This window comes from Ahaetulla prasina, chromosome 13 (genome assembly GCF_028640845.1).
Source record: "Ahaetulla prasina isolate Xishuangbanna chromosome 13, ASM2864084v1, whole genome shotgun sequence".
NCBI lineage: Eukaryota > Metazoa > Chordata > Lepidosauria > Squamata > Colubridae > Ahaetulla > Ahaetulla prasina.
Genome location: NC_080551.1, coordinates 1927249 through 1954217, shown reverse-complemented (window position 1 = coordinate 1954217; position 26969 = coordinate 1927249). Strand labels below are relative to the sequence as shown.

The 26969-nt window shown below is 50.8% G+C and overlaps 1 protein-coding gene across 2 annotated transcripts in view; it reads left to right on the top strand.

Annotated features, from left to right (window-relative positions):
- Positions 1-26969, top strand: part of ADAMTS7 (ADAM metallopeptidase with thrombospondin type 1 motif 7) — a 59836-nt gene that overhangs the window by 9037 nt on the left and 23830 nt on the right. For both annotated transcript variants that reach the window (XM_058155723.1, XM_058155722.1), the window contains 9 exons: positions 1499-1642; positions 6108-6252; positions 6842-6934; positions 8320-8465; positions 9979-10148; positions 10791-10924; positions 11625-11745; positions 12214-12458; positions 25791-25932. In XM_058155723.1, coding sequence (XP_058011706.1) covers positions 1499-1642; positions 6108-6252; positions 6842-6934; positions 8320-8465; positions 9979-10148; positions 10791-10924; positions 11625-11745; positions 12214-12458; positions 25791-25932 — 1340 coding nt within the window. The remainder of the gene's footprint in view (positions 1-1498; positions 1643-6107; positions 6253-6841; positions 6935-8319; positions 8466-9978; positions 10149-10790; positions 10925-11624; positions 11746-12213; positions 12459-25790; positions 25933-26969) is intronic.

The window sequence follows — 26969 nt, the reverse complement described above, 5'->3', positions numbered from 1 at the left end:
TTTCCAGCTTGAAACTGATAAGACTAATCAGTTTCAAATGTTCAGCTTTTGTTTGTCTCCTAACCACTTCCTCACCCTTTGGAATGCTTACAGGGCATTGGAATAATCAGCAAGAAGTGAATTAATGTATATATTTATATTCATTGGAGAGAAAAGGATTACAAGAGAGTAAGCAAGTACACAATGGGGATTACACATTGAAAGGAATGCCCTGGTGCCTGCAGCCACTAATGCACTGTGCAAACAGTGGGCTGTTTGTATAATATGATTGTGGCTACTGGTGCCTGCACATTCCATTCAATGTGTACTCCTCATTGTACATCTTTACTTTTTTGTCATCCTTCCTCCAATTTTTCCACTGAGTGAAAGAAAGAATGGGTCATAAACAGAAAAGATTGCATATAGAAATTGCTTAGTTCTCCCCTCCCCTCCCCTCCCCTCCCTCCCCTCCCCTCCCAGGAGAGCAGAGAGATTGGAGAGGAAGGGATTACAAGAGAATAAGCAATGTGGAAAATAAATCTAAAGCAATGTGCAGGCACCAGCAGACCCTAGGGTATTACACAAGCAGCCCAGTGTATTTTTTATTGTGTGCTTACTTACTCTTTTGTAATCTGTAATTCTACAATCTCTGCTCTGCAAGGGGAAAAAAAGAAAAACAGGTCAATCATAGGATGATGTACTGACTATCATGGCCAACACGGAACAGCACCATCCTACTGTAATTGAACAGTTGCTGAACGAGGGAGTTGATAAGCAAGAACTGCCTATAGAAAAGATTGTTTGTAATTTGTTTAAAATCCATAAAAACGTCAATTAGTAAAGTTATAAAAATGGGAGATTGGAGCTTCCTCTGAGAAAAGCAGCTGTGATTTTTCAAAGCCTATTGCTTTGCCTGTTTTCTGACCCTGCAACTCTGACCTGTGGCGGTCCCCCTTCAAGGGTGATCTAGGCCAGTGTTTCTCAACCTCAGCAACTTTTAAGATGTGTCGGTCTCCTGGCATTCCCTGGCCGTCTCATGAAAGGCCTTTGCAAGTTTTTTGGTTCTAAGTGTAGTTCTGGTGAAGCTTTCTGGGTGGTGACGCTTCCCCCCCATCCCCCATTGATACAATTGCCACCCCATTTCCTGCCCCCAGGCTTGCTGCTTACCCTTTTCAGCCACACCCAAAATGATACGTGCCTCACTGACACGGGCCTTGGCCAGCTGGAGTCTTGTCTTCACTGATAGCCACCATCTCCAGTGATGGAGACTGGAAATCCCCTCCCCTCCCGGCGCTCTTGTTCAGTCCGCTCAAGAGGTCTGCTTTGCAGGATGTTTAATGGGTGGGTGTGTCGTTCTCTTGCTTCCCTGTTATGTGCCTAGAAGCCACAAGGCATCCCCCAACCTGCTTCCCGGTCCTTCCTTTGACACCTCCCCCCCCCCCAGAACCTTGGGGTGCTGCTTTGATGCTCCTTTGCACGTGTCTCTCTCTCACCTCCATTGGGGGCTCTGCCTTTGCAGTTTTGGGATTCAGCACGACGGCAGCGGCAATGACTGTGAGCCAGTTGGGAAAAGGCCTTTCATCATGTCTCCGCAGCTCCTGTACGACACTTCGCCCCTCACCTGGTCTCTCTGCAGCAGGGAATACATCACACGCTTCCTTGAGTAAGTCTGGTACTCCTCGCCTTCTGCAGCAGCCCCTTTGCTCTCTCAGGAGGGAGCGGATGGGGGGGGGTCTCCTTCACTCCTTCTTCTTCTGCTTCTCCTCCTTCCTCTCCTCCTCTTCCTCCTCCTCCTTCCCCTCCTCCACCTCCTCTTCCTCCTCCTTCTTCCCCTTCTTCTCCTCCTTCCCCTCCTTCTTCTCCTTCTCCACCTCCTCCTCCTTCTTCCCCTTCTTCTCTTCCTTCTCCACCTCCTCCTCCTTCTTCCCCTTCTTCTCTTCCTTCTCCACCTCCTCTTCCTCCTCCTTCCTCCCCTTCTTCTCCTCCTTCTCCTCCTTCTTCTCCTTCTCCACCTCCTCCTCCTTCTTCCCCTTCTTCTCTTCCTTCTCCACCTCCTCTTCCTCCTCCTTCCTCCTTCTTCTCCTCCTTCTCCTCCTTCTTCCCTTCTTCTCTCCTCCTCCTTCCTCTCCTCCTCCTCCTTCTTCCCTTCTTCCTTCTTCTTCTCCTTCCCTCCTTCCCTTCTCCTCTTCCTCCTCCTTCTTCCCTTCTTCTCCTCCTTCCCTCCTTCTTCTCCTTCTCCACCTCCTCTTCCTCCTCCTTCCCTTCTTCTTCTCCTTCCCCTCCTTCCCCTTCTCCACCTCCTCCTCCTTCTTCCCCTTCTTCTCCACCTCCTCTTTCTCCTCCTTCTTCCCCTTCTTCTCCTTTTTCTCCTCCTTCCCCTCCTTCTTCTCCTTCTCCACCTCCTCCTCCTTCTTCCCCTTCTTCTCTTCCTTCTCCACCTCCTCTTCCTCCTCCTTCCTCCCCTTCTTCTCCTCCTTCTCCTCCTTCTTCCCCTTCTTCTTCTCCTCCTCCTTCCCCTTCTCCTCTTCCTCCTCCTTCTTCCCCTTCTTCCCTTCTTCTTCTCCTTCCCTCCTTCCCTCCTCCTCTTCCTCCTCCTTCTTCCCTTCTTCCTCCTTCCCTCCTTCTTCTCCTTCTCCACCTCCTCTTCCTCCTCCTTCTTCCCTTCTTCTCCTCCTTCCCTCCTTCTTCTCCTTCTCCTCCTCTTCCTCCTCCTTCTTCCCCTTCTCCTCCTCCTTCCCCTTCTCCTCTTCCTCCTCCTTCCCCTCCTCCTCTTCCCCCTCCTTCTTCCCCTTCTCCTTCTCCTCCTCCTTCCCCTTCCTCCTCCTTCTTCCCCTTCTCCTTCTCCTCCTTCCCCTCCTCCTCTTCCCCCTCCTTCTAGAGCACTCGCTAGGTGCTATATTGTAAAATAAAGCAGAAGTTCCAATTCTAGTCAGTCCTGATTAAACAACTCAGTTGGGTCCTTAAACAGATTTATAGATATGGGGGGGGGGGCACAGTCCCCATCAATTGGGAAGGGGAGGATCTTGTCTCGGAGCTGCGTTCACTTCTGTGCAGGTGAAGGATCTGATTGCAGTGGGGGTCTGACTCTGCCGGCCACTGCCCTGGCTTTCTAGGAAATCTGCTCACCGGCTGCAGGTAGAGGGTGGTCTGAGTACTTTCCCCTCTGGCTTCATCACAGAGACCGCCATCAACCCAGACAGCCTGTAGACCAACAAGAGGGAGACTCTCCCACCGGCAAACAAAGAACCCCATGGAATCTCCCATTTGCACCTCCTATGCAGTTGAACAAGCCTGATTTTTGTATAAAGACATTTAAGACTTTTAATCTGGACTCCTCCTCCTATGGCATTGGTAGCAATGCCAAGAAGATTCAGTGATGCCACCCTCTGGGCATGAGGGGCTTCCTTCAGGAGGAGGGGGAGGGCCAGGCCAACTCTAAACAGTGTCTAGGAGTAAATGCTGTGGGCCTCCACTGAGCCTCACTGAGCCCAGTTTTGGTCCCCATACTACAAAAAAGATGTTGAGACTTTGGAAAAAGTACAGAGTAGAGCAACTAAGATGATTAAAATATTTATTTATTTATTTATTTATTTTATTAGATTTTTATACCGCCCTTCTCCCGAAGGACTCAGGGGGGTGTACAGCCAAAAGATAAAAACCCAATATATATACAATTAAAACAAAAAATTTAAAACAAAGCATATTACAAAATGGCCGACATATAAAAATTTAAAATTTAAAAACCCTAAAATAATAATAAAACCCCAATTAAAAATTTAATAAAACTATTAAGCCAGTCCCGCTTGAATAAATAAGTGTGTTTTTAGCTCACGGCGAAAGGTCCGAAGATCAGGCACTTGGCGTAGGCCAGGGGGAAGTTCGTTCCAGAGTGTAGGAGCTCCAACAGAGAAGGCCCTGCCCCTGGGGGCCGCCAGCTGACATTGTTTGGCGGACGGCACCCTGAGAAGACCCTCTCTGTGTGAGCGTACGGGTCGGTGGGAGGCATAAGGTAACAGCAGGCGGTCCCATAAGTACCCGGGTCCTAAGCCATGGAGCGCTTTAAAGGTGATAACCAAAATCTTGAAGCGCACCCGAAAGACTACAGGAAGCCAGTGCAGACTGCGTAGCAGTGGTGTTACGTGGGAGCAACGAGTGGCTCCCGTTACTACTCGCGCGGCTGCATTCTGGACTAGCTGCAGCCTCCAGGTGCACCTCAAGGGCAGCCCCATGTAGAGAGCATTGCAATAATCCAAACGAGAAGTGACCAGAGCATGAGTGACCGTGCATAAGGCATCCCGGTCAAGGAAGGGACGCAACTGGCGAACCAAGCGTACTTGGTAGAAGGCCCTCCTGGAGACAGCCGCCAGGTGTTCATCAAAAGACAGCCGTCCATCCAGGAGGACACCCAAGTTGCATACCCCCTCCCTTGGGGCCAATAACTCTCCCCCAACAGTCAGCCGCAGTTGCAGCTGACTGTACCGGGGTGCTGACATCCACAGCCACTCCGTCTTGGAGGGATTGAGCTTGAGTCTGTTTCTCCCCATCCAGACCCGTACGGCTTCCAGGCACCGGGACAGCACTTCGACAGCTTCGTTGGGATGGTCCGGGGTGGAAAAGTACAGCTGAGTATCATCAGCGTACAGATGGTAACTCACCCCGAAACCACTGATGACCTTACCCAGCGGCTTCATATAGATGTTGAACAGGAGAGGCGAGAGAATCGACCCCTGAGGCACCCCACAAGTAAGGCGCCTCGCGGACGACCTCTGCCCCCCTGTCAACACCGTCTGCGACCGGTCAGAGAGATAGGAGGAGAACCACCGGTAAACGGTGCCTCCCACTCCCAACCCCTCCAACCGGCACAGCAGGATACCATGGTCGATGGTATCAAAAGCCGCTGAGAGGTCTAATAGGACCAAGGCAGAGGAACAACCCCTATCCCTGACCCTCCAGAGGTCATCCTCCAACGCGACCAAAGCCGTCTCCATACTATAACCGGGTCGGAAGCCGGACTGGAACGGGTCTAGATAGACAGCTTCATCCAGGTACCGGGGAAGCTGCCATGCAACTACACTCTCTACAACCTTCGCCACAAAGCGAAGGTTGGAGACTGGACGATAATTCCCCAAAATAGCTGGGTCCAGGGAAGGCTTCTTGAGGAGGGGTCTCACCACCGCCTCTTTCAAGGCAGCGGGGAAAACCCCTTCCACCAAAGAAGCATTTATAATCCCCCGGAGCCAGCCTCGTGTCACTTCCTGAGTAGCCAGTACTAACCAGGAGGGACACGGGTCCAGTAAACATGTAGTTGCATGCAACCTCCCCAGTAACCTGTCCACGTCCTCGAGAGCCACAGAATCAAACTCATCCCAAATAACCTCAACAAGACGCGTCTCCGTCATCTCGGCTGGATCATCGCAATTTTGGTCCAAACTATCCCGAAGCTGAACGATTTTATCGAATAGATAACCGTTAAACTCCTCAGCACGTCCCTGTAAAGGGTCATTCCGTCCCTCCTGATGAAATAAAATATATGGAAATAAAATATATGGAGAATAAAACATATGAGGAATGGCTGCAGGAATTGGGTATGGCCAGTCTAGAGAAACGAAGGACTAGGGGTGACATGATAGCAGTATTTGAGAGGCTGCCACTAAGAAAAGGGAATCAACTTATTTTCCAAAACAACTGAGGGCAGGACAAGAAACAATGGTTGGAAACTAACCAAAGAGAGAAGCAACCTGGAATTAAGGAGAAACCTAATAGGGAGAACAATTAAGCCGTGGAGTAGAACTCCAGAAGTTGTGGGTGCTCCAATCACCGGAGGCTTTTAAGAAGAGACCTGATAGATGCTTGTCTGGAATGGTATCGGGTCTCCTCCTTGAGCTATACAAGACCTCCAAGGTCCCTTCCAGCTCGATTCTGATTAAGAAAACCCTCTTGGTCTGTGTTGGCTGAGGCTGCAGCAGAAGGGTGCGGAATCAGGGAGGGGCTTTCCGCAGGCTTAAGGCCTCTCTTCCCCCTCCTTGTGGCCTGAGTCAAGAGCCATCCTAGATGCTTTGTTCTGGATTCTTTCCAGATTGTATTCCCTCCCTCCCTCCCTCCTGCTTACCTGATGTGTCTCTTTGCAGCCGGGGCTGGGGGCTTTGTCTGGATGATCCCCCAGCCAAGGATGTGATCAACTTCCCCTCGGTTCCACCAGGAGTCCTCTATGATGTCAGCCACCAGTGCCGACTCCAGTATGGCGCCTACTCCACCTACTGCGATGACATGGATGTAAGGAGGGACAGCTACGGAGGGTGTTATGATGCCCTTGGGAGAAAGTCCCTCTGAGGAAGAGGGCCCATCTGTGGGAGAAGCATTACAGGAACACCTGTGTGTATGTGTGTGTGTGTGTGTGTGTGTGTTGTCAACCAATGACTTTGGACCTGATTAGAGCAGAGTGTCCCAAGCTTTGTCCCCTTAAGATTTTGTGGACAAACCTTAAAGTGACCAAGGCTGAGAGGCCCTGGGTCGGAGAATATATGATGTATGGATTTCTACACCTGCTGTTGTCTTTCCAAAATGAATTGAAAACATTTCTCGAATTCAATTGCCCATGTAAAAACTGTCAGTATTCCAGGCAGCAGCAGGGGACAGAAACCTTCCTCCCGCAAGGACAGTCTGGGTCTGTCCGGAATATAGCAACATTTTCTTTAGAAAGGGCAACCTGAATCTTCCTCCTGGCCAGAGATGCCACCTCCTTCTCCTGTCCTCTGCCAATGGGAAGAGGAAGGGGTCCTGGTGCCGCTTGCTCTTCCTCCGTGCAGCTGCTCAGTCTCCCTGCCCTGACCACAAATTCAGAGCATTTCGTTTCTTCCCGCAGAGTGTCTGCAACACCCTCTGGTGCTCTGTGGGGAACACGTGTCATTCCAAGCTGGATGCAGCTGTCGACGGCACCAAGTGTGACGAGAACAAGGTATTTCCTGGGGCCTGGCATGGTGCCAGAGAACCTCAGCCCCGAAGCTGCTCCCCAAATGCCATTTTGGCTAAAGCCTGCCATGTCAGAGTCCTACTGAGAGGTATCAGGGAGGCATTCGCAGTCCAACGCAAACCCTGCAGCAAAAGAGAACTTTGCTCAGAAGCTTCTCTTAAGGGCATCTCCGATTGCACAATTCGTGCCATTCCCTTAATTGTTGAGCACCAGCTGGGAGTGGGGAGAAAATGCCTGATGGGCAATTGTGTTTGATGTACAACATGGGAGGAGCATCTTTTCAAAGGCAGCTGCAACTTTCTCTCCTTGGATGTTCCAAGAGGGTGGCTATGATCACTCCAGCCATTCTTGGGTGCAACTAGTTTTCTTGAGCCCTTTTCAGGAGAGGCTGCTTGCCTGTTTGGGAGTTGCTGGAAGAGAGAGAGAGGGTGATGGAGCAGGGTGGCAGAGGGCCAGTATTAGTGTCCTGGCTGATGCCCCCTTCTGGAGGGCTGCCTGACTCAAGCTGGCAAGTGGTTCCGCTCCTGCTAGGCGGCCAGTTCCAGGAGGCAGCAATATTGGGCATTTCTCTGCAACCTGATCTTTATCTTGGACCCTGCACCGCCTCGTCTAGAGGCAGGGCCTGCTTTGCTGGCTTCAGGTAAGGCCACGAGGGCTACCTGTCTGGATAGGTACTTAGCAGAGTGGATGCATTTGGTGTCCTGCAAAGCACCCTCTTTTTAGCCCCTGGGGAAGATGCTCTGGAAACCTCAGCTGGTCAGAGGCACAAACTCTTCTGGTTTTCAGCCCATTTCTGAGCCCAGCTCTCCAATACTTCTTAGCCCAGTTTCACACGGTCTCCGCATGTGCTCGGCGAGCAAGACCCAAATGGCCATTAGCAACCTGAGAATCAGGACCAAAGAGGACCATGAAAGCAAAGGGATGATTCCTCCATAGCCATTTAAGGTCCTAAACTAGTAGTCTTTTGTCATGGTCTTGTTGGAAGCACTGAGGTACTTCCTGTTTAAAGGATTAACCTATGACATCATTGTTGCCCAGGGGACGTCCAGTTGGGGGCTCCTTTCATGTCCTCATTAATGAGCCCATCAAAGTGGTGCCTATTTATCTACTCTGTTTGCCTGCTTTCCTGGGTTGGCAGGAACTGGGGCAAATGACGGGACCTCACTCAGCTGCACAGCAGCACTCGGGTCTCGAACGTGGGCTTGCAGATTGTCAACCCAGCGCTCTAGCCATATGAGCCACCGAGCTCCTTTTAGCAGGTAGAATTTGAGGGAATGAAACTTCAGCTAGCAGTGGGCTGAAAAGACGGCCGGCCCCTTCAGGGAGCCCCCCAGATCTCTTAGTCACTGATGGGCCTCTGCTTGTTTCAGTGGTGCTTCAACGGAGAGTGTGTAAGCGTCGGGTACCGTCCAGAACCTGTCCACGGAGGCTGGGCAGCCTGGAGCTCCTGGACGGCCTGTTCCCGGACTTGTGGGGCTGGAGTGCAGAACGCAGAGCGACCATGCAACAATCCTGCGTAAGTGACTGGTCACCTGCCCAAGAAATGGGTCACAAAGGGAGTCCAGCTGCCCTGTCCAGCTACCTTCTGCTTCGACCCCTTGGCCTCTGATCTCTCTTTGCTTTGAGTGAGGACCAGGTCATGAGCCCAAATGCATCCTTCAGCAAGTTCAACACGCCCTGCAATCACGTGGCGCTGGGTTCCAAGAGCTCACAGGGGCAGAGGCTGGTTTTTCCTGGCATCCAAAGTACATATTTCCAGATGGGGTGCTTGGCGCAAGGCTCTCACTAGGCAGTTGTCCTGTTTCCCAACCAGCATTGTGCGATTTGCATGCTTCCCCATTCCTGCTTCTATTTCCAAAGAGCCAGTGCAGCTGTTTGGGGCGGCACCAGCAGAGGTCTTAGGGCCAAGATCTGCGAGGAGACAGTTCAGGTCAGACCAGCCCTGAATCCTGTGTCACAATATAAAAAGAATGCTGAGGAATTTGGAAGGACGTAGAGGGTGAGGAGCTTGGAGGCTCACCCTGTGAAGAATGATTAAAGGAACTTGGTCTGTTCAGCCTGAAGGAGAGAATGAACAGGGCAGACAGGAGGGGGGTCTTGCAGTACAGGAAGAGATGTCCCAGGGCAGAGAGATTGGAGAATCCCGAGGAAAGATTGGTCAGCCATCAGTTTGGGATGATGAGAAGAGGTTCCTGCCCTGGGCAGAGGGTTAGGCATGAGGTCCCTTCCAACTGTATGGTTCTTCTTTTCTTTCCAGTGGGCAGGACCCAGAATTGATGAGGAGGAGTCAAGAGTTTGCAGAGCTCTGAAGAACTTGCCCTCTCCCTCTCCCCTTCCCACATCCATCATCAGAACAGTTTCCTCTCGCCTGTCTCCGGGCGGGGTGGGGGGCTCCTGTCACTGGCTGAGGAGGCTGGTTCAGTTCCTGCTAGAAGCCTATTTGGCTCAGAGACCCCCTTGGGAAGAATTTAGCCTTAGGAGTGCAACACTTGCCCTGCTCCAGAAGGCTTGTCCAGAGAGAGGAGAGAGAGAGAGAGAGAGAGGAGAGAGAGAGAGAGAAAGAGGAGAGAGAGAGAGAGGGATGCCTGGAAGTGCAGTGCAGTTGAAATGGTTCCTCTTAATGACTGATGGATTACAAGAGCAGGTGAGCATTTCCTACTGAATATTGCAGGACAGACCGTTTTTGTAGCATCGGACACAACCTCTCCTGTCAGCTCTTCTCCCTGCTCTTGGTTTAGCACAGCCTTGTGAGTGCAGAGAAGAGTTCCAACCGAAATTATTCTTCATCCTGTGGATGTGACAGGAATCTATTGGCCCCCAGAAAATGCCAAGAACCACTACCAGGTGCCCCCAAAAGAGTTGAGGAGGTCAAAGATTGACTTGTGGGGCAATTGCTGGCCTCTCCCTTCAGTCTTCCGTCTGGCCTTCAGCCTTTTCAGGGAATCGGCACCAGCTTGTTTAACTGGGCAGACTGGTGAGGATGGTTTCTTCTTCAAGCAGATGAGTTGCCTTTTCTTTCCAATCCTCAGCCCCAAGTATGGCGGGAAATACTGCCTGGGAGAACGGAAACGCTTCAGGATCTGCAATGCCCAGCCGTGTCCGGCAGACGAGCCTACTTTTCGGCAGATCCAGTGCAGCCGTTTTGACCACCGGCCCTACAAAGGGAAGCTTTACAAGTGGAGCCCAGTCCCCAATACCAGTAAGCCTCTCTCGAGCCCCTGTCCAGAGTGAGGTAGTGTGTGAAGTACAGGCCTGTAAATTGGGGTAACCACCAGAAGGGAGCATTTACCAAGCGGAGCCCTATGGAACTTACCTGTTGGCCAGACGGCCCTTATGGCAGGCACAATGTCACAAAGCTCCCCTTTCCAGAAGGTTGCCTATCCCTCCAGGATGGGCTCTCATCCCACAGAGCGGGAGTGCTCCCGAGTGCTCTGTGACTCCCAGAGCTGGATCAGGAACCCCATGCATCTTCTCAGTGCTCCATAACTGGAGGTTCTCAAGAAAAGATTGGACAATCGTCTGTCTGGGATGGTAGGGGGTTGGACTAGAAGACTAAGAGACTAGGTCTCTTCCAGCCCTGTGATTCTATGATAAGAAAAATGTTGGTGGGCACCAAAATCCATATCTACCACCCAGGGTTGTGCTGGTGCCTATGGGCACCAGGTGGCCTTGACTGGTACCCTGGTGGCCACTTGTTACAGTACCCTTGACTGATTCTGAGTCACTTCTGGGAATCACAGAGTCTTCTTCTCATGAGGGCTTCTGTACTGCAGCCAGACGTGCTGGTGAGCTTGGGGCGAGAGGTCCTGGGCCATCAGGCTCTTTCCTCTGGCCTCCGCAGGCAACCCTTGTGAACTGCACTGTCGACCCAACAATGAGTACTTTGCTGAAAAGCTTCGTGACGCTGCCATTGATGGAACCCCATGCTATGAAGGGAACAGCAGGCGGGACAGGTGCATTAACGGGATCTGTAAGGTAGGCATGTGGGGGTATTGACTCCTCCCCCCCACTAGTATATCTAAAATTCCATATCTTGAGGGTGGATGGTGACATGGGCTTCCATGGTGAACTCCAAGGAAAGGCGGTGGTTCTGTTAGCACAACATGCTTACTTACTCTTGCTTAACTCAAGAAGAGCTGCCCTGGTTACTCCACTGGCCCACGTTCTGTGATACCCTGAGTCATCTGGGTTTGGTTTCCATTTGCCCAGAGGTGCAAATAAGGCAGCCTGGGGTTGCTGGATGCGACCCAAGGAACAAACAAAGCATGCCGAATTTGCCCCTTTGTTGGGTGGCTCTTCCCAAGGAGACGGGCTGCTGAAATGGAATCCTCTGGGATCCCATTTTGATGTTCCTCAGGCAAGACTAAGCACGGAGAGCTTTCGCATTTTGTCTGTGCAGGTAACAAAAAGTCCCTGTTAATCATTAGCAAGGTGAGAGTGGATATTCACCGTTTTGGTCCTTGGAGAGGACCTTCCATGAGTAGGTTCACTACTGCATGGGGAGCTTGGCTGCTGCTCTCAAGGGTATGAGTGGGGGTGGCAGATCTTCCTTCCTGCCCTGGAAAGAGCTGCTGCCAAGGGAGCTCATGTTTCTCGGAGGGCACCCAGGATGGCAAGCCAGGTCTCTCCCAGAGGTAACTCAGGAGGGGGCCCATGGCCCTCCCATCTCTTTCAGAACATTGGTTGCGACTACGAAATTGACTCCTACACTGTGGAGGACCGGTGTGGTGTGTGCCAGGGGGATGGATCGACGTGTCGGACAGTGAAGAAGACCTTTGAGGAGAGTGAGGGGCTGGGTGAGTGCGCTGTCATTTCGGGAAGGCTGGTGCGGGCGGGATACGGCTTGTGAATTCTTATCATTCTTGGCTCCTCTGTAAAATTGAGACATTCTAGGTTTCTTAATATTTGAGCTGCGACACAAAGGATTTAGAACAAATGAGGATGTGGGGGAGAGGTTTGAAAGGCAGTGATCCCAAAGGAGTTGAGCAGGAAGTGGCTCTCGTAGAAGTGGCGGGGCTTCCCACGAAATGTATGCTTGCATGTCTTCTTTTGGAGGATTTCCTGACCTCTTGCAAGTTCTGGTGAAAGCACGCCTGCATCTTTTTCCAGGGGTTGTTTGGCTGCCTTTGGACTAGGCAGAAGCTCTTGGGAGACATTCAGGAGGCTCCTGTGTAGCCATCAGAAAGAGTGGGCTCATTCCACTGGCTGGGAACGAGGACTTTGCGTTGTTGCCTGCTGGTGACAAGTATTTAACATCCCAACAGGTTATGTTGATGTTGGCCTGATCCCGGCTGGAGCACGTGAGATCCAGATTGAGGAGATGGCCGAAGCAGAAAACTTCCTGGCTTTGAGAAGTGAAGACCCCAAGAAATACTTCCTGAATGGTGGCTGGACCATCCAGTGGAATGGTGACTACCAGGTGGCTGGGACCACCTTCACCTACAAGAGAATGGGAAACTGGGAAAACCTGACTTCTCCAGGGCCCACAGAAGAACCGATTTGGATTCAGGTAGGCAAAGGGGGATGTGCGGCTGGGCCCTTGTGTTAGAGGACGGCAAAGGTCACTGCCTGGGCAAGGCTGTTTGCCCCATAGATGGGCTGCCAAGTGTTGGAGCCATCGGTTCATTTTGCCCACAGGACCCTTGGACAGCAGCAGTAGCGACATTGTGGCTTCCCTGCCTTGTTTGGAAAGCTTGAAGTCAGCCTGGGGTTTTCCATAGGCAGATATGGGCTTCGGAGCCAGTGACATTAGATTCCTTTCTCAGGTTTTATATGTGTCTTTTCTTTTTAGGGACGCAGTGGCTCAAGGGCTAGGACGTTGAGCTTGTTGATCGAAAGGTCGGCAGCTCAGCGGTTCGAATCCCTAGTGCTGCCGTGTAACGGGGTGAGCTCCTGTTACTTGTCCCAGCTTCTGCCAACCTAGCAGTTCGAAAGCACTTAAAAATGCAAGTAGAAAAAATAGGGACCACCTTTGGTGGGAAGGTAACAGCGTTCCGTGCGCCTTTGGCGTTGAGTCATGCTGGCCACATGACCACGGAGACGTCTTCGAACAGCGCTGGCTCTTTGGCTTTGAAACGGAGTTGAGCACCGCCCCCTAGAGTTGGGAACGACTAGCACGTATGTGCGAGGGAAACCTTTACCTTTACCTTTCTTTTTAGCTCTGGACTCAAGATCACAGAGTCAGGTGGGATGGGGGAGCAGACTGTCCTCTCCCGTTTGGATGCCGACCGCTGCTTTTCACCACGCAGTGGCTGTCTTGAGACATTAACTGGGAGCTGGATGGGGGCTGCATTTTGGGGGAAAGAATAAAGTCTAGATACAGAAAACATGAATGACAGTCACAGACGCCTTAGGAACAGAGACTCACTATTTGGGTGGGTGTGAGAGGGATTGGGGAGGGGTTGTACAGTTCAGGGGTCTGCAGGGGTTGAAGGGCAGTTGAAAGCAGAGCTGGTCTCTGGCTGGGCAGCAGGAGGCTTCCCCTGCTCAGGTTGCCTGGTTTCCAGGGGTCTGTGAGAGGCAGGAGTGGAGCAGGACTTCCCTCCCCAGCAAGTGGGAGTAGTGTTAAAGTGGATGAGACCCTCTGCTCACCTGGTGCTGCTGCTTTCCCATGTTTTGTGGCTTGCAGACTTGCAGTTGAGCACCTGTATAGTTACTTCCTATCTCACAGCCCTGGGCCGATTTCTCTGCACAATGCCTTGTGACTACCTATGTATCCCCCAAACACAGCAGTTTGGAGGTGCAAACCTTTAAAGAGAAGCGTTTAGGATTCCTCCACATAGTCCTATACCAAAGGGGTTTTTGTAATAATAAAAGACGTCATTCTTGGCAGCGCAATCTTTAGTGAGCTGAGCCCAGAGGGGCCCCTGCCCTCCTGCGCTGACCCTCTGCTGCTGCCCTCTCACCGTTTGGTCCTCCTTGGGCAGCGAAACTGGTTGTCACCACAGATCAGATAGGAAACCTTCCATTTTGCAATGCACAGCGCAGGATCCTGTGAGGTTTGTAGGTCTTCTCGGCTCCTGTTTCTGAGCTTGGGCTCTTTGCTGAGGTACACAGGCTGTGGGGGTAAAGCCAAACTGGCTCTTCATGCTGAGAGATGAGAAATGTTCAAGGTGGTTTCTTCTGCTTGCTCTAAATCACGGGTGTTAAACTCAAGGCAGCATCTGGCTCACCGGGTGCGTAGACCTGGCCCACTGGGCTGCCCTGGAAACAGTGAAGGACCGGCCCATGGTGCCTCTGCCAGTGTAAACGGGTTCTTGAGTTCTGTTTTCAGCTGCGACGGCTTCCTGCAACCTTCTGCCAGTGAAAACAGAGCTCGGGAGCCCATTTTCCCTGGCAGAGCATTCAGGCCACCACAGGCACTGACACGAATAATGTTAAGCTGGCCACACCCACCCTTGCCACACCCAACCTCATCCACCGCCCCCACTGATCAAACACAACCCTGATGCAGCCCTCAATGAAATCAAGTTTGACACCCCTGCTCTAAATGTTCTTTCCCACTCATGCCATGTGGAGGGTCTGAGAGGCTTCAGCCCAGTCTGAGCCAGGCCATCCAATTCGGCCGTGGGAAGATGAGGACCCCTCCCAGGCCCTGGCAAGCCACAGCTCTGCCTGTAACTAGACCTCAGGTCTTCATCCCTATTCATCTTCTGAAAATAGATGAAAACTGGGCTTTTCCGGGGTGTGTGTGCGATGGATGGAGGTTGAACACTGAGCATGGTTCAACACTGAACCTCTCATGGGAGGTTTAAAAACATACCATAATTTTTGTTTTGTACTGTTACAAAACAAGTGAACTCTTGTGAGGCACCAAGAGTTTTTCTATAGCTGTGGTGGTAGGTAAATTTGATAAGTAACTAATATTCCTAACAATGATAGGAGAGATGGAGGTTCCCTCTTGCATAGGCACTGAATCCTGAAATCAGATGTGGAAGCCCCTTCTTTCCCAGTGGCCAATGTTAATGTGGGGACCACTCCGAGCCCCTGATGATAATAAACCTCATTAATCAAATAAACTATCTGTGGGGTTGGTTTTAAAATCGATCAATGTTCTCCGTTTGGAGAGAAGGAAGGCCTGGACTTAATGAATTGGGGAACTTTTTAAATCTCCCTGGGAGGAGTCTGCTTGGATAGTGCCTGCCAGCCAAGGAGCTGTATTCCTCTCCTGGCCACTGTTCCTCTGCTGAATAGCCACTTGTGAGATGTGATTTAAGACAGGGGTCTTTAAGCCTGGAGGACTTCAATTCCCAGAATCCCAGAATTCTGGGAGTTGAAGTCCTTCAGGCTTAAAGTTGCCAAGGTTGGAGACCCCTGACTTACGAGATCCTTAGTGCTGCTCAGCTCTCTTCCACCCACGTAGCTAGTCCTGCTCTTGGCCAGGACTCTGCAATGCTTGGGAGAGGAGCCCTAAGGTGGAGCTCCAATCACTCCGAGACTCTCGGTCCGGGCATCAGCAAGAGCTTAACCCTGCTAGAACAGGTCCTTTCTGGCTTCCCCACTTTCTTGGTGTGGATTTGACTGACTGTGAAAAGGCTTGGAACAAATGAGACTTACTTCCCCTCTCCTCTGCTCACCCTCAGGAATTCTTCCGTTCTGATTCTCCTTCTCTTTCTACATTTATCTCGTGAAAAATACCTCACAGGTCAAAGGATCACGTCCTGCTCAGGAAATTTGAAGGTGCATTAATTCAGGTCGTGTCCATTGCCTATTGTACATTTTGTAGATGGCCTTGAGGGAAATAATACGACATCATTATCTGAATTACAGGGAGCATTTCTTGAGGCCTGGAAAGGAGACCATGTTGGGAAGAGGCTCAAGTTAATTCCTTCCTGACTCAATGGGAGTGAACAAGAAAGGGAGGAAAAACACAATCCAGCTTGCAAGATTCTGTTACTAGAGCTGGTTTTCTTGTGGAATCTGTTCAGTGAGGGGGATAGACTCGACGAGTAGACCCAAATATCCCTTCGGAGCTGGAAAGGAAGTGGCTTCCCATGAAGGGGAGCCTGCCTCCTCCTAGCCTTCCCGTTCTCCCCCTCTCTAAAGTCAAGTCAACGTGTGGCTTCACTGCAGTGGTGAAATCCAATTTTTTTTACTACTTGTTAAGTTCTGGAAGTAACGAGGCTGGAGACCAGGGTAGTGACAACAGCTCTTTAATATAGGGTGAACCCAGCAACAGGCTGGGGGAAAAACCTCTCCTTTTATACAGTTCTGCTGGAGGCTTCGTCCAATCAGCAACGTGCTGATTTCCCGCTCAAATATTTAAAGGTACAAACATGAATACATAACACTCCTCCCCTCCCAGAAAACACTTTGCCTCTATTTACATATTTATTTACATGTTATTTTTCGACGTAGTCACGCAAATAACCTGGGCGTCTCCTAGTTCTTTCTGACCTGCGCGGTTCAGTTCTGGGTGGTGTTTTGAGCTGGTCGGAGGGGCTGGTTTCTCCTCCCAGCTCTTTCTCTGGGCCCACGGGCTCTGGGTTATGGGGTGGCTCTTTTTCTTGGCCATCCGGCCTTGGATTACTTTTGAAACTTTCCCAGCTGTTTCCCTCGGGAACCTGATGGCGTCGCTGGAACTCTGGGACCTCAGCTAAGTCTTGCGCCTCCCCCGGGTCATTGTCAGCTGTGAATTCAAATTGGTATTGGTCATGATTTGTTTCATTTGGTTCGGTTTGATCAGTTATTCGTTTCCTTAACTGATCTATGTGGCGCCTCCACACTCGGTTGTCTGGTAGCTCTACCACGTACGATTTTGGGCCGGTTATCTATATTATTTGTCCTGCGAACCAACTAGGGCCGTCCCCATAGTTTCGGGGCCACACCCGGTCGCCTATGCTCATTTCCTTGTCTTTCTAGTTCCCCTTGTAACCCTCTGGTGTGTAATGGGGATTCAAGCGTCAAGTGGGCACCGGAGTTTCCGTCCCATTAGTAATTCGGCTGGGCTTTTCCCGGTGGCCGTGCTTGGGGTTCTGTGCTGGACGGCTAGGAAAAAGTCTATCTTTGTTTGCCAGTCACCTGGCTTGAGCCTGGACAATGCCTCCTTAGCGCTCCGGACGGAACGCCTGCAAGGCCATTCGGCGCAGGGTGGAAAGGCGCAGAGAGGGCATGTCGGATGCCTCCTCTGCCAGGTATTCTTCAAACTGGGCTGCCGTGAATTGAGGCTCATTGTCGGACACCAGAGTGTCCGGCAACCCGTGAGTTGCGAATAGGTGGCGAGGGTTGCGATTACTGCTTCGGCCGTGGTGGATTTCATGAGTATGATCTCCAACCATTTGAGAATGCATCAACCACCACTAGGAACGTTTGGCCGTGGAAAGGGCCAGCAAAATCAATGTGGATTCTTGACCAGGGCCCTTGGGGCTTTTCCCATTCTCTGACTGGGGCCGTTGGGGTAGAGGTCTGGACTCTTGGCAAGCCTGGCATTTCCCTACCCTCTCAGCAATCTCTCGTCCATGAGTGGCCACCACACATAGCTTCTAGCTAACCCCTTCATCCTTACGATCCCTGGGTGACCCTCGTGGAGGAGGTCCAATACCTTTCCCTTAATTTATCAGGAATTATTACGATCACCCCATAACAGGCACCCCTTGAGCCGAGAGCTCATCTCGTTTTTAACAAATTCTTGAACTGCTCGCCGCGCAGCGGCCACCTCTCTGTACCCAACCGGTACAGTCCTTAACACAATGTCGGTATGATGCCGAGCCACTTCCTTAGATGTGACTGGGCCAGAGTCAAGAGTCAATAAGTAGGATGGGCGTCCCGGAGTGGGGTCTTGATCGCCCTGGTAGTGGGCATCGGCTTAACGCGCCTGCATGCCCACTTCTTTTCCTGGTCGATGCTGCAGCTTGTACGAATAAGCGGCCAAGAATATAGTCCATCGGGTCAAGCGTGGCGAAAGTGCCACAGGCGTTGGGCGATCGCCAGCCAGTATCCTAGTAGCGGTCTGTGGTCAGTCACGATTTCAAAATTCCGCCCAAAGACATACTCGTGGAATTTTTAACCCCTGACACAATGGCTAGTGCTTCTTTGTCTAATTGGCTGTAGTTCTCTCTGGGGAGGACATCGTTCTAGAATAAAAAGCTATAGGGGCTTCTGTGCCGTTTGAAGTCTATGGCTGAGTACAGCCCCACCCCATAAGGGAGGCATCGCAAACCAGCACTAGGGGTAGTGAGTTGTGATATTGGATGAGCAGGCTATCACTTGAGAGCAGGTTCTTTACTGCTTCAAAGCCCTATTTTCTGACTTTCCCCAAGACCAAACAGTATTTTTCCTAAGAGCCTATGCAGCGGTTCCAAGAACGGTTGCTTTGTTCTTTAAAAGACCGCAGAAAATTCACCAATCCCAGGAATGCCTGCAGCTCTGCTTTGTTTTTGGGCGCTGGAGCCTTCTAATTGCCTTGACCTTGCTCTCAGTAGGGTGAATTCCTTTCTTGTCTATCCGGTAGCCCAAGAAATCGACGGATTCGACCCCTATCTGGCATTTGTTTGCCTTGACTTTTAATCCGGCTGTCCGGAAAATCCCCAAACCTTTCTTAACGCTCCCCAATTCCTCCATGTTTTCCCTGAAATTAGGACATCATCAAAGTAGGGAACTACCCTGGGAGCCCTGCAGTAGTCGTTCCATTAGGTTTTGAACAGCCCTGGTGCCACACTGACCCCAAATTGCAATCGGGTGCACTTGAATGCCCCCTGTGCGTTACAATCGTTTGGGCTTGACTGTGCGGGCGCTCACGGCAGTTGTTGGTAGGCTTGGGCCAAGTCTAACTTTGCAAAGACTTGCCCTTGCCCCAAAGAGTGCTATACCAAAGGGGTTTTGTAATAATAAAGACGTCATTCTTGGCAGCGCAATCTTTAGTGAGCTGAGCCCAGAGGCCCCTGCCCTCCTGCGCTGACCTCTGCTGCTGCCCTCTCACCGTTTGGTCCTCCTTGGGCAGCGAAACTGGTTGTCACCACAGATCAGATAGGAAACCTTCCATTTTGCAATGCACAGCGCAGGATCCTGTGAGGTTTGTAGGTCTTCTCGGCTCCTGTTTCTGAGCTTGGGCTCTTTGCTGAGGTACACAGGCTGTGGGGGTAAAGCCAAACTGGCTCTTCATGCTGAGAGATGAGAAATGTTCAAGGTGGTTTCTTCTGCTTGCTCTAAATCACGGGTGTTAAACTCAAGGCAGCATCTGGCTCACCAGGTGCGTAGACCTGGCCCACTGGGCTGCCCTGGAAACAGTGAAGGACCGGCCCATGGTGCCTCTGCCAGTGTAAACGGGTTCTTGAGTTCTGTTTTCAGCTGCGACGGCTTCCTGCAACCTTCTGCCAGTGAAAACAGAGCTCGGGAGCCCATTTTCCCTGGCAGAGCATTCAGACCACCACAGGCACTGACACGAATAATGTTAAGCTGGCCACACCCACCCTTGCCACACCCAACCTCATCCACCGCCCCCACTGATCAAACACAACCCTGATGCAGCCCTCAATGAAATCAAGTTTGACACCCCTGCTCTAAATGTTCTTTCCCACTCATGCCATGTGGAGGGTCTGAGAGGCTTCAGCCCAGTCTGAGCCAGGCCATCCAATTCGGCCGTGGGAAGATGAGGACCCCTCCCAGGCCCTGGCAAGCCACAGCTCTGCCTGCAACTAGACCTCAGGTCTTCATCCCTATTCATCTTCTGAAAATAGATGAAAACTGGGCTTTTCCGGGGTGTGTGTGCGATGGATGGAGGTTGAACACTGAGCATGGTTCAACACTGAACCTCTCATGGGAGGTTTAAAAACATACCATAATTTTTGTTTTGTACTGTTACAAAACAAGTGAACTCTTGTGAGGCACCAAGAGTTTTTCTATAGCTGTGGTGGTAGGTAAATTTGATAAGTAACTAATATTCCTAACAATGATAGGAGAGATGGAGGTTCCCTCTTGCATAGGCACTGAATCCTGAAATCAGATGTGGAAGCCCCTTCTTTCCCAGTGGCCAATGTTAATGTGGGGACCACTCCGAGCCCCTGATGATAATAAACCTCATTAATCAAATAAACTATCTGCGGGGTTGGTTTTAAAATCGATCAACGTTCTCCGTTTGGAGAGAAGGAAGGCCTGGACTTAATGAATTGGGGAACTTTTTAAATCTCCCTGGGAGGAGTCTGCTTGGATAGTGCCTGCCAGCCAAGGAGCCGTATTCCTCTACTGGCCACTGTTCCTCTGCTGAATAGCCACTTGTGAGATGTGATTTAAGACAGGGGTCTCCAACCTTGGCAACTTTAAGCCTGGAGGACTTCAATTCCCAGAATCCCAGAATTCTGGGAGTTGAAGTCCTCCAGGCTTAAAGTTGCCAAGGTTGGAGACCCCTGACTTACGAGATCCTTGGTGCTGCTCAGCTCTCTTCCACCCACGTAGCTAGTCCTGCTCTTGGCCAGGACTCTGCAATGCTTGGGAGAGGAGCCCTAAGGTGGAGCTCCAATCACTCCGAGACTCTCGGTCCGGGCATCAGCAAGAGCTTAACCCTGCTAGAACAGGTCCTTTCTGGCTTCCCCACTTTCTTGGTGTGGATTTGACTGACTGTGAAAAGGCTTGGAACAAATGAGACTTACTTCCCCTCTCCTCTGCTCACCCTCAGGAATTCTTCCGTTCTGATTCTCCTTCTCTTTCTACATTTATCTCGTGAAAAATACCTCACAGGTCAAAGGATCACGTCCTGCTCAGGAAATTTGAAGGTGCATTAATTCAGTCGTGTCCATTTTTTCTGGGAAGCCTATTGTACATTTTGTAGATGGCCTTGAGGGAAATAATACAACATCATTATCTGAATTACAGGGAGCATTTCTTGAGGCCTGGAAAGGAGACCATGTTGGGAAGAGGCTCAAGTTAATTCCTTCCTGACTCAATGGGGGTGAACAAGAAAGGGAGGAAAAACACAATCCGGCTTGCAAGATTGTTACTAGAGCTGGTTTTCTTGTGGAATCTGTTCAGTGAGGGGGATAGACTCGACGAGTAGACCCAAATATCCCTTCGGAGCTGGAAAGGAAGTGGCTTCCCATGAAGGGGAGCCTGCCTCCTCCTAGCCTTCCCGTTCTCCCCCTCTCTAAAGTCAAGTCAACGTGTGGCTTCACTGCAGTGGTGAAATCCAATTTTTTTTACTACTGGTTCAGTGGTCGTGGCTTGGTGGGAGTGATGTGGCTTGGTGGGCATGGCAGGGGATGGATACTGCAAAATCCCCATTCCCTCCCCACTCTGGGGCCAGCCAGAGGTAGCATTTGCCGGTTCTCTGAACTACTCAAAATTTCCGCTACCAGTTCTCCAGAACCTGTCAGAACCTGTCACTGTCATTCCACACCTGTTTTGTGAGCTGGGCTGGGTAGGCTCAGTTGCTACACCTCTTGGGAGAAATCAATCAGAATAGAGCTGGAAGGGACCTTAGAGGTCTTCTAGTCCAGGGATCACCAACCTTTTGGACCTCAGGAACCACCAAATTCATAATTTTAAATTTCATGGACCAGTAATATGGATTTTTTAAAAAAAAGATAAATAGTATTTAGTGCAATATAAAAAATGAAAATAATTTTTCTATGGACCACCAAAATTTTCTCATGGACCACCAGTGATCCACGGACCACCGGTTGGTGACCACTGTTCTAGTCCAACTCCATGCTCAAGCAGGAGATCCTATCCCATTCCAGACAAGTGGTTGTCCAGTCTCTTCTTAAAAACTTCCAGTGATCAAGCACCCACAACTTCTGACGGCAAGCTGGTTATCGTTCTCACTGTTGGGAAGTTTCTCCTTAATTCCAGGTTGCTTCTCTCTTTGATTAGTTTCCATCTGTTGCTTCTGGTCCTGTCTTCAGGTGCTTTGGAAAATATGTTGACCTCCTCTTCTTTGTGGCAGCCCCTCAAATACCGGAGCAGTGCTATTGTCACCCCTTAGTCCTTCTTTTCTCCAGGCTGGCCATCTGTCAGATTGCGGAAAGATCCTTAGGCCAGGGAAAGAAGATCAAGGAAGGTTCCTCCTTGATTCACAGGATGTAAGAGCCCTGCCAGATTCTGTCTTTAGAGATAATTTTTTTCCTTCCGTATGGATTGTCAGGGACTCCTTGGACCAGCCTCTGGCAGTTTTCTTGACAAAAGTTTTTCGGACGTGGTTTACTATTGCCTCCTTTTTAGGGCTGAGAGTGACTGGCTCAAGGCCACCAGCTGGCTGCGCCCAAAGCAGAGGTAGAACTTTCAGGTGCCTGTTTCTAGCCTGATGCCTTAACGCAGGGGTCTGCAAACTTGGCTCTTTTAAGACTTGTGGACTTCAACTCCCAGCAAAGCTGGCTGAGGAACTCTGGGAGCTGAAGTCCACAAGTCTTAAAAGAGCCAAGTTTGCAGACCCCTGCCTTAACATAACCATTAAACCACGTTAGCTCTCTCTATGTATGTAATAAAACCATAAAATATCAATCTATCTATCGACTGTATATATTATATAGTTCTCTCTAGAACAGGGGTGTCAAACTCGATTTCATTGAAGGCCACATTAGGGTTGTGCTTGACCTTGGGTGGGTGGGTATGGCCAAGGTGGACGTGGTCAGCTCAATGCCACTCCTGTTGGGGGCGCCTGTGGTGGCCTGAGCGCTCTGGCCCGCGGGGTGCTTAAATCTGGCCTGTGGGGCTGCCTTGGAAGCAGTGAAGGACCAGCCGTGGTGCCTCTGCCAGTGAGAATCGAGCTTGGGAGGGATGCACGCTGCCCTCCTGAGCTCCATGTTTGCTGGCAGAGAGTTGCAGGAGGCCATTGCAGCTGAAGATGGATGTGGCATTGCGTTTGACACCTCTGCTTTAGACTTGTTAGTTCTGCCGTAGTCCTCAACTTACAATCATTTGTTTAGTGACCAAAGTTGGCACTGAAAAAAGGGACGTATGACCAGTTTTTGCAGTTACGACCATTGCAGCAACCTCATGGTCATGTGATCAAAATTCTGTCAACCGATTCATATCTATGACACATGCCTGGGTCATGTGATCCCCTTTTGTGACCTTCTGACAAGCAATAGGGAAGCCGGATTCACTTAATGACTCTGTTATTAACAGCTGAAGTGATTCACTTAACAACTGTGACACGAAAGGTTGTAAAATGGGCCAAAACTCACTTAACCACAGAAATATTTTAGGCTCAATTGTGGCTGTAGATTCAGGACTACCTGTGGTCTCCTTGTAGATCTGTTTCCAAATTCCCGTGGCTATTTTTTTCTTGCAGTGAAAACAAAGGCGACAAAAATAAGAGCAGGGCTGGGGAGGAGGTGTGGATTAAGAGACTGGACAGTCACTTGTCTGAAATGCTATAGGTCAGTGATGGCGAACCTTTTCGGCACAAGCGGCATCAAGTGCCGAACAGGGAGCACTTTGCGCACGCCAGCTGGCAAGTCTTCCGGTTACTGCCATGCGTGGGCACGTGCCAATCAGCTGGCCGGCGTGCATGCTCAAAACGGAAGACCAGCTCTTCTAGTTTCCGGCACTGCCACGCGCACAAAGGCCAGCTGATCGTGCACACCAGAAACTTGGAAGAGGAATGGCCGATGCCGCGCGTTCCAGGCGACATGGCTCTGCGTGCCACCTTGGGCACGCGTGCCATAGGTTCGCCATCATGGATATAGGATCTCCTGCTCGAGCAGGGGGCTGGACTAGAAGACCTCCAAGCTCCCTTCCAGCTCCTGATTCTGATTCACAGGGTTGGAGGGCGAAGAGATCGATCTGTTGTAAAACCTCCTGACTTCCACAGACCTTGTTCAGTGAGGGAAGTGCTCTACAGTTAGTCCTAGACCAGGGGTCTGCAAACTTGGCTCTTTTAAGACTTGTGGACTTCAACTCCCAGAGCAAAGCTGGCTGAGGAACTCTGGGAGTTGAAGTCCGCAAGTCTTAAAAGAGCCAGGTTTACAGACCCCTGTCCTAGATCATTCACTCAGTGACCATCCAAAGTTGCAACAGCCCTGAACAAGCAGTACAAATGACTTTGTCCTGGAAGTTGTGGTCATTGTGGTGGTTTGGGTGCTTGGCAACTGGCTCACACTTATGATGGTTGCAGCATCCCACAGCCAGGTAACCTCCATTTGAATCCTTCCCTGCTAGCCAGCAAAGTCAGTGGGATCATTCCTGCTTCTGTTGCTTTTTCTTCATAGCATTCGCCTGCCCACAGCACCTCCCCTGTGCCCACGCTCTGCAGTGCGTGATGCATGGTTCAGCTCACACTGCAACGCCTCCAGGCCACAACACCCCTCCCTCACCTGGCTGAACATGTGCAGGGTTACATCTGTGTACCTGCCTACACTCCATGGCCCTCATCTCCCATCTGCACTTGTGCCGTGCTGCAGCATCCCTTCCCTGTTGCACTTGTGCCGGGTGGACACGCCGGGCCCCACTCGGTAGCACTCGCCTCTTTGCCACCCTGCTCACAAGGTGCCCCAAATAGGCTTTTGTCTGGGACTTCCCGTGGGCTTCCCCACTGACTCTCCTTTTTTGGAAGCCAAAAGAAAGTCCCAAATCCTGGTCAAGTGAGGTCCTTGCTTAACAACCTGTGATCCTTGCTTAATGACAGCAGAGGGACTGCTGGATTGCCATTGCCAAGCGGTGCAGTCATGTCACATGGAGCTCTATAACAGCACCGGTTACCAATGGAAATTCCAGTCTCAATCATTGTCGTTCAGGCCAGGACTGTCTGTGTCGTGATTTGCCCTCAGTGACAGAATCCCAGGCTCCCCCATAAGTGGTCAAATTATTCTATAAAGCAACACAAGACAAAGAACAATGGATGGAAACTAATCAAAGAGATATAAGCAACCTGGAATTAAGGAGAAACTTCCTGACAGTGAGGACAATTAACCAGTGGAACAGAAGTTGCCTCCAGAAGTCGTGGATGCTCCATCACTGGAGACTGGACAGCCACTTGTCTGAAGTTGCTTGAGCAGGGGGTTGGACTAGAACAGGGGTCCCCAACCTTTTGGACCTCAGGGACCACTAAATTCATAATTTTAAATCCCGTGGACCACTGATATGATCTGCCTAAAGACCAGCTGGGTGGGCGTGGCTAGGTGGGCGTGGCCAACTCAATGTCACTCACATCTAAGGGTTCCTCGCCGGCCTTTACTTGCCCTCCTTTCCCAGCCACTCCTCACCTGCCCACCCGGGCTCTTTAGGGTCCCAACAGGAAGCAGTTGTTGGAGCTAAGCAGCCACCATGAGAAAGAGTTGCCAAAACAGCTGGCTCAGTTCAGATTGGATTTGACTAAGAAGGAGGCTCAGCAGAAGCACCTCACTGAGGACTAGGAGCATAGGCTTTCCAAGCAGAGGGAAGACCTGCGGGAGTGCAAGGTCAGTTCCAGGCTATGATGAAGTCCCACTGGAACAAGGCCCTCTGGCTCTTTGCCATCAGCGACATTTCTCTCCAGCCTTTGCCCAAAGCCCCACACCAGGAGGCCGAAGCAGACGAAGTTGGAATTTCTGCCCCCCCCAACCCACACAAAAAGACTTTCTGTGGGAGACTTTCTGCAGCAACACAAATGTTCATTGCTCGTATCTGGCCCAGGGGCCGTAGTTTGAGGACCCCTGATTTAGTGCAATATTAAAAAAATGCAAATAATTTTTCTGCGGACCACCAAAATTTTCTTGGGGACCACCAGTGATCCACAAACCACCAGTTGGTGACCGCTGGACTAGAAGACCTCCAAGGTCCCTTACAAGGTCCCTACCAACTCTGTTATTCTGTTAAAATGGGCGGTTGGCCCCATTTCAGGAGATGCAAGAGGGGCGTTTTCACAGTCGTTTCACAACAGAATTTTCACTCTGGTTGCCTTAGCTCAGCGTGTGTTTCTGTTTGCCCGCAGCTCCTGTTTCAAGAGAAGAACCCAGGTGTTCGCTATCAATACACCATCCAGCAGGAGTCCAAGAATCAGAGTTTGGTTGCTCTTCCTGAGTTCTTCTGGCACTATGGACCCTGGACAAAATGCACAGCTACCTGTGGGACAGGTAAGGATTTTCCTGCTGGGCAGCAAGCTGCTTTCTTGGTGGTCTGAGCAGAAGCAGCAAGTGACCAGCTGCAAATCCAATTGGACTGATTCATGCATGGGGCAGTCCAGAAAACGGGGGTGGGTGGGTGTTGAAGGGGCCCAGGAGACCCAGCATCCACCACTGCAAATGCTTTTTCTAAAAGAACAGACAGGATCAGGATATGAACGGGAGCTTCTCACATTTCAGGGTCTGCTTTTGAGGCACCAGCCTGGTCAAATCTGACCATGAGGCAGTACAGGAAGCTTTAAGTCTAGAAAAACAGAGGTGCCCTCAAGAAGCCCTGGATGGGATTAGCTCTTTCCTGCCCAGTTGGCATCTGCTGCTGCCTGATAGGGCGAGCCCTGTCTGATGTGTGGTTCTTCTTTCATTTCTTCCGCTGACAGGGGGAGGAAGGGTGGTGATGAAGGCAGCTGCGATGATGAGGATGGAATAGGAAATACTTGGCAACATGAGGGTGATTGCCCGCCAGGCGCCATCGGTTCATGATTGGCTCCAGCTGTTCCTTGGGGTTTTATTGCATTGTGTGCCTTCGTTGTCTGCCAGGCATGACCTTGTCATGGGGCAAACTGAGAAAGAAATTAAGGTTTCTACTCTGCATTAAAACAGGAGAGAAATGCACATGCTGCTTCTTGGCATCCCTTGGCTGTTGCCTCTGGATTTTTCTGTATATGCTCATAGGAAACTTGAGCCTCGTTGTAATTCAAGAGTTAGTTCAATTGGTTGGGGTCCAGAAATGGGGGCTTGCTGTAGAGCAGGGGTCTCCAACCTTGGCAACTTTAAGACTTGTGGACTTCAACTCCCAGAATTCCTCAGCCAGAATTCTGGGAGTTCAAGTCCACAAGTCTTAAAGTTGCCAAGGTTGGGGACCCCTGGTGTTGAGCACACATTGCTTCTTCATTCCTTGGAGCCTGCCAATCCATCGCCCTCTTTCAATGTTGCGTAGGAGGCTTTGACAGTAAGACGCAAACAGCTTGTGTTGGCAAACAACTCTGACT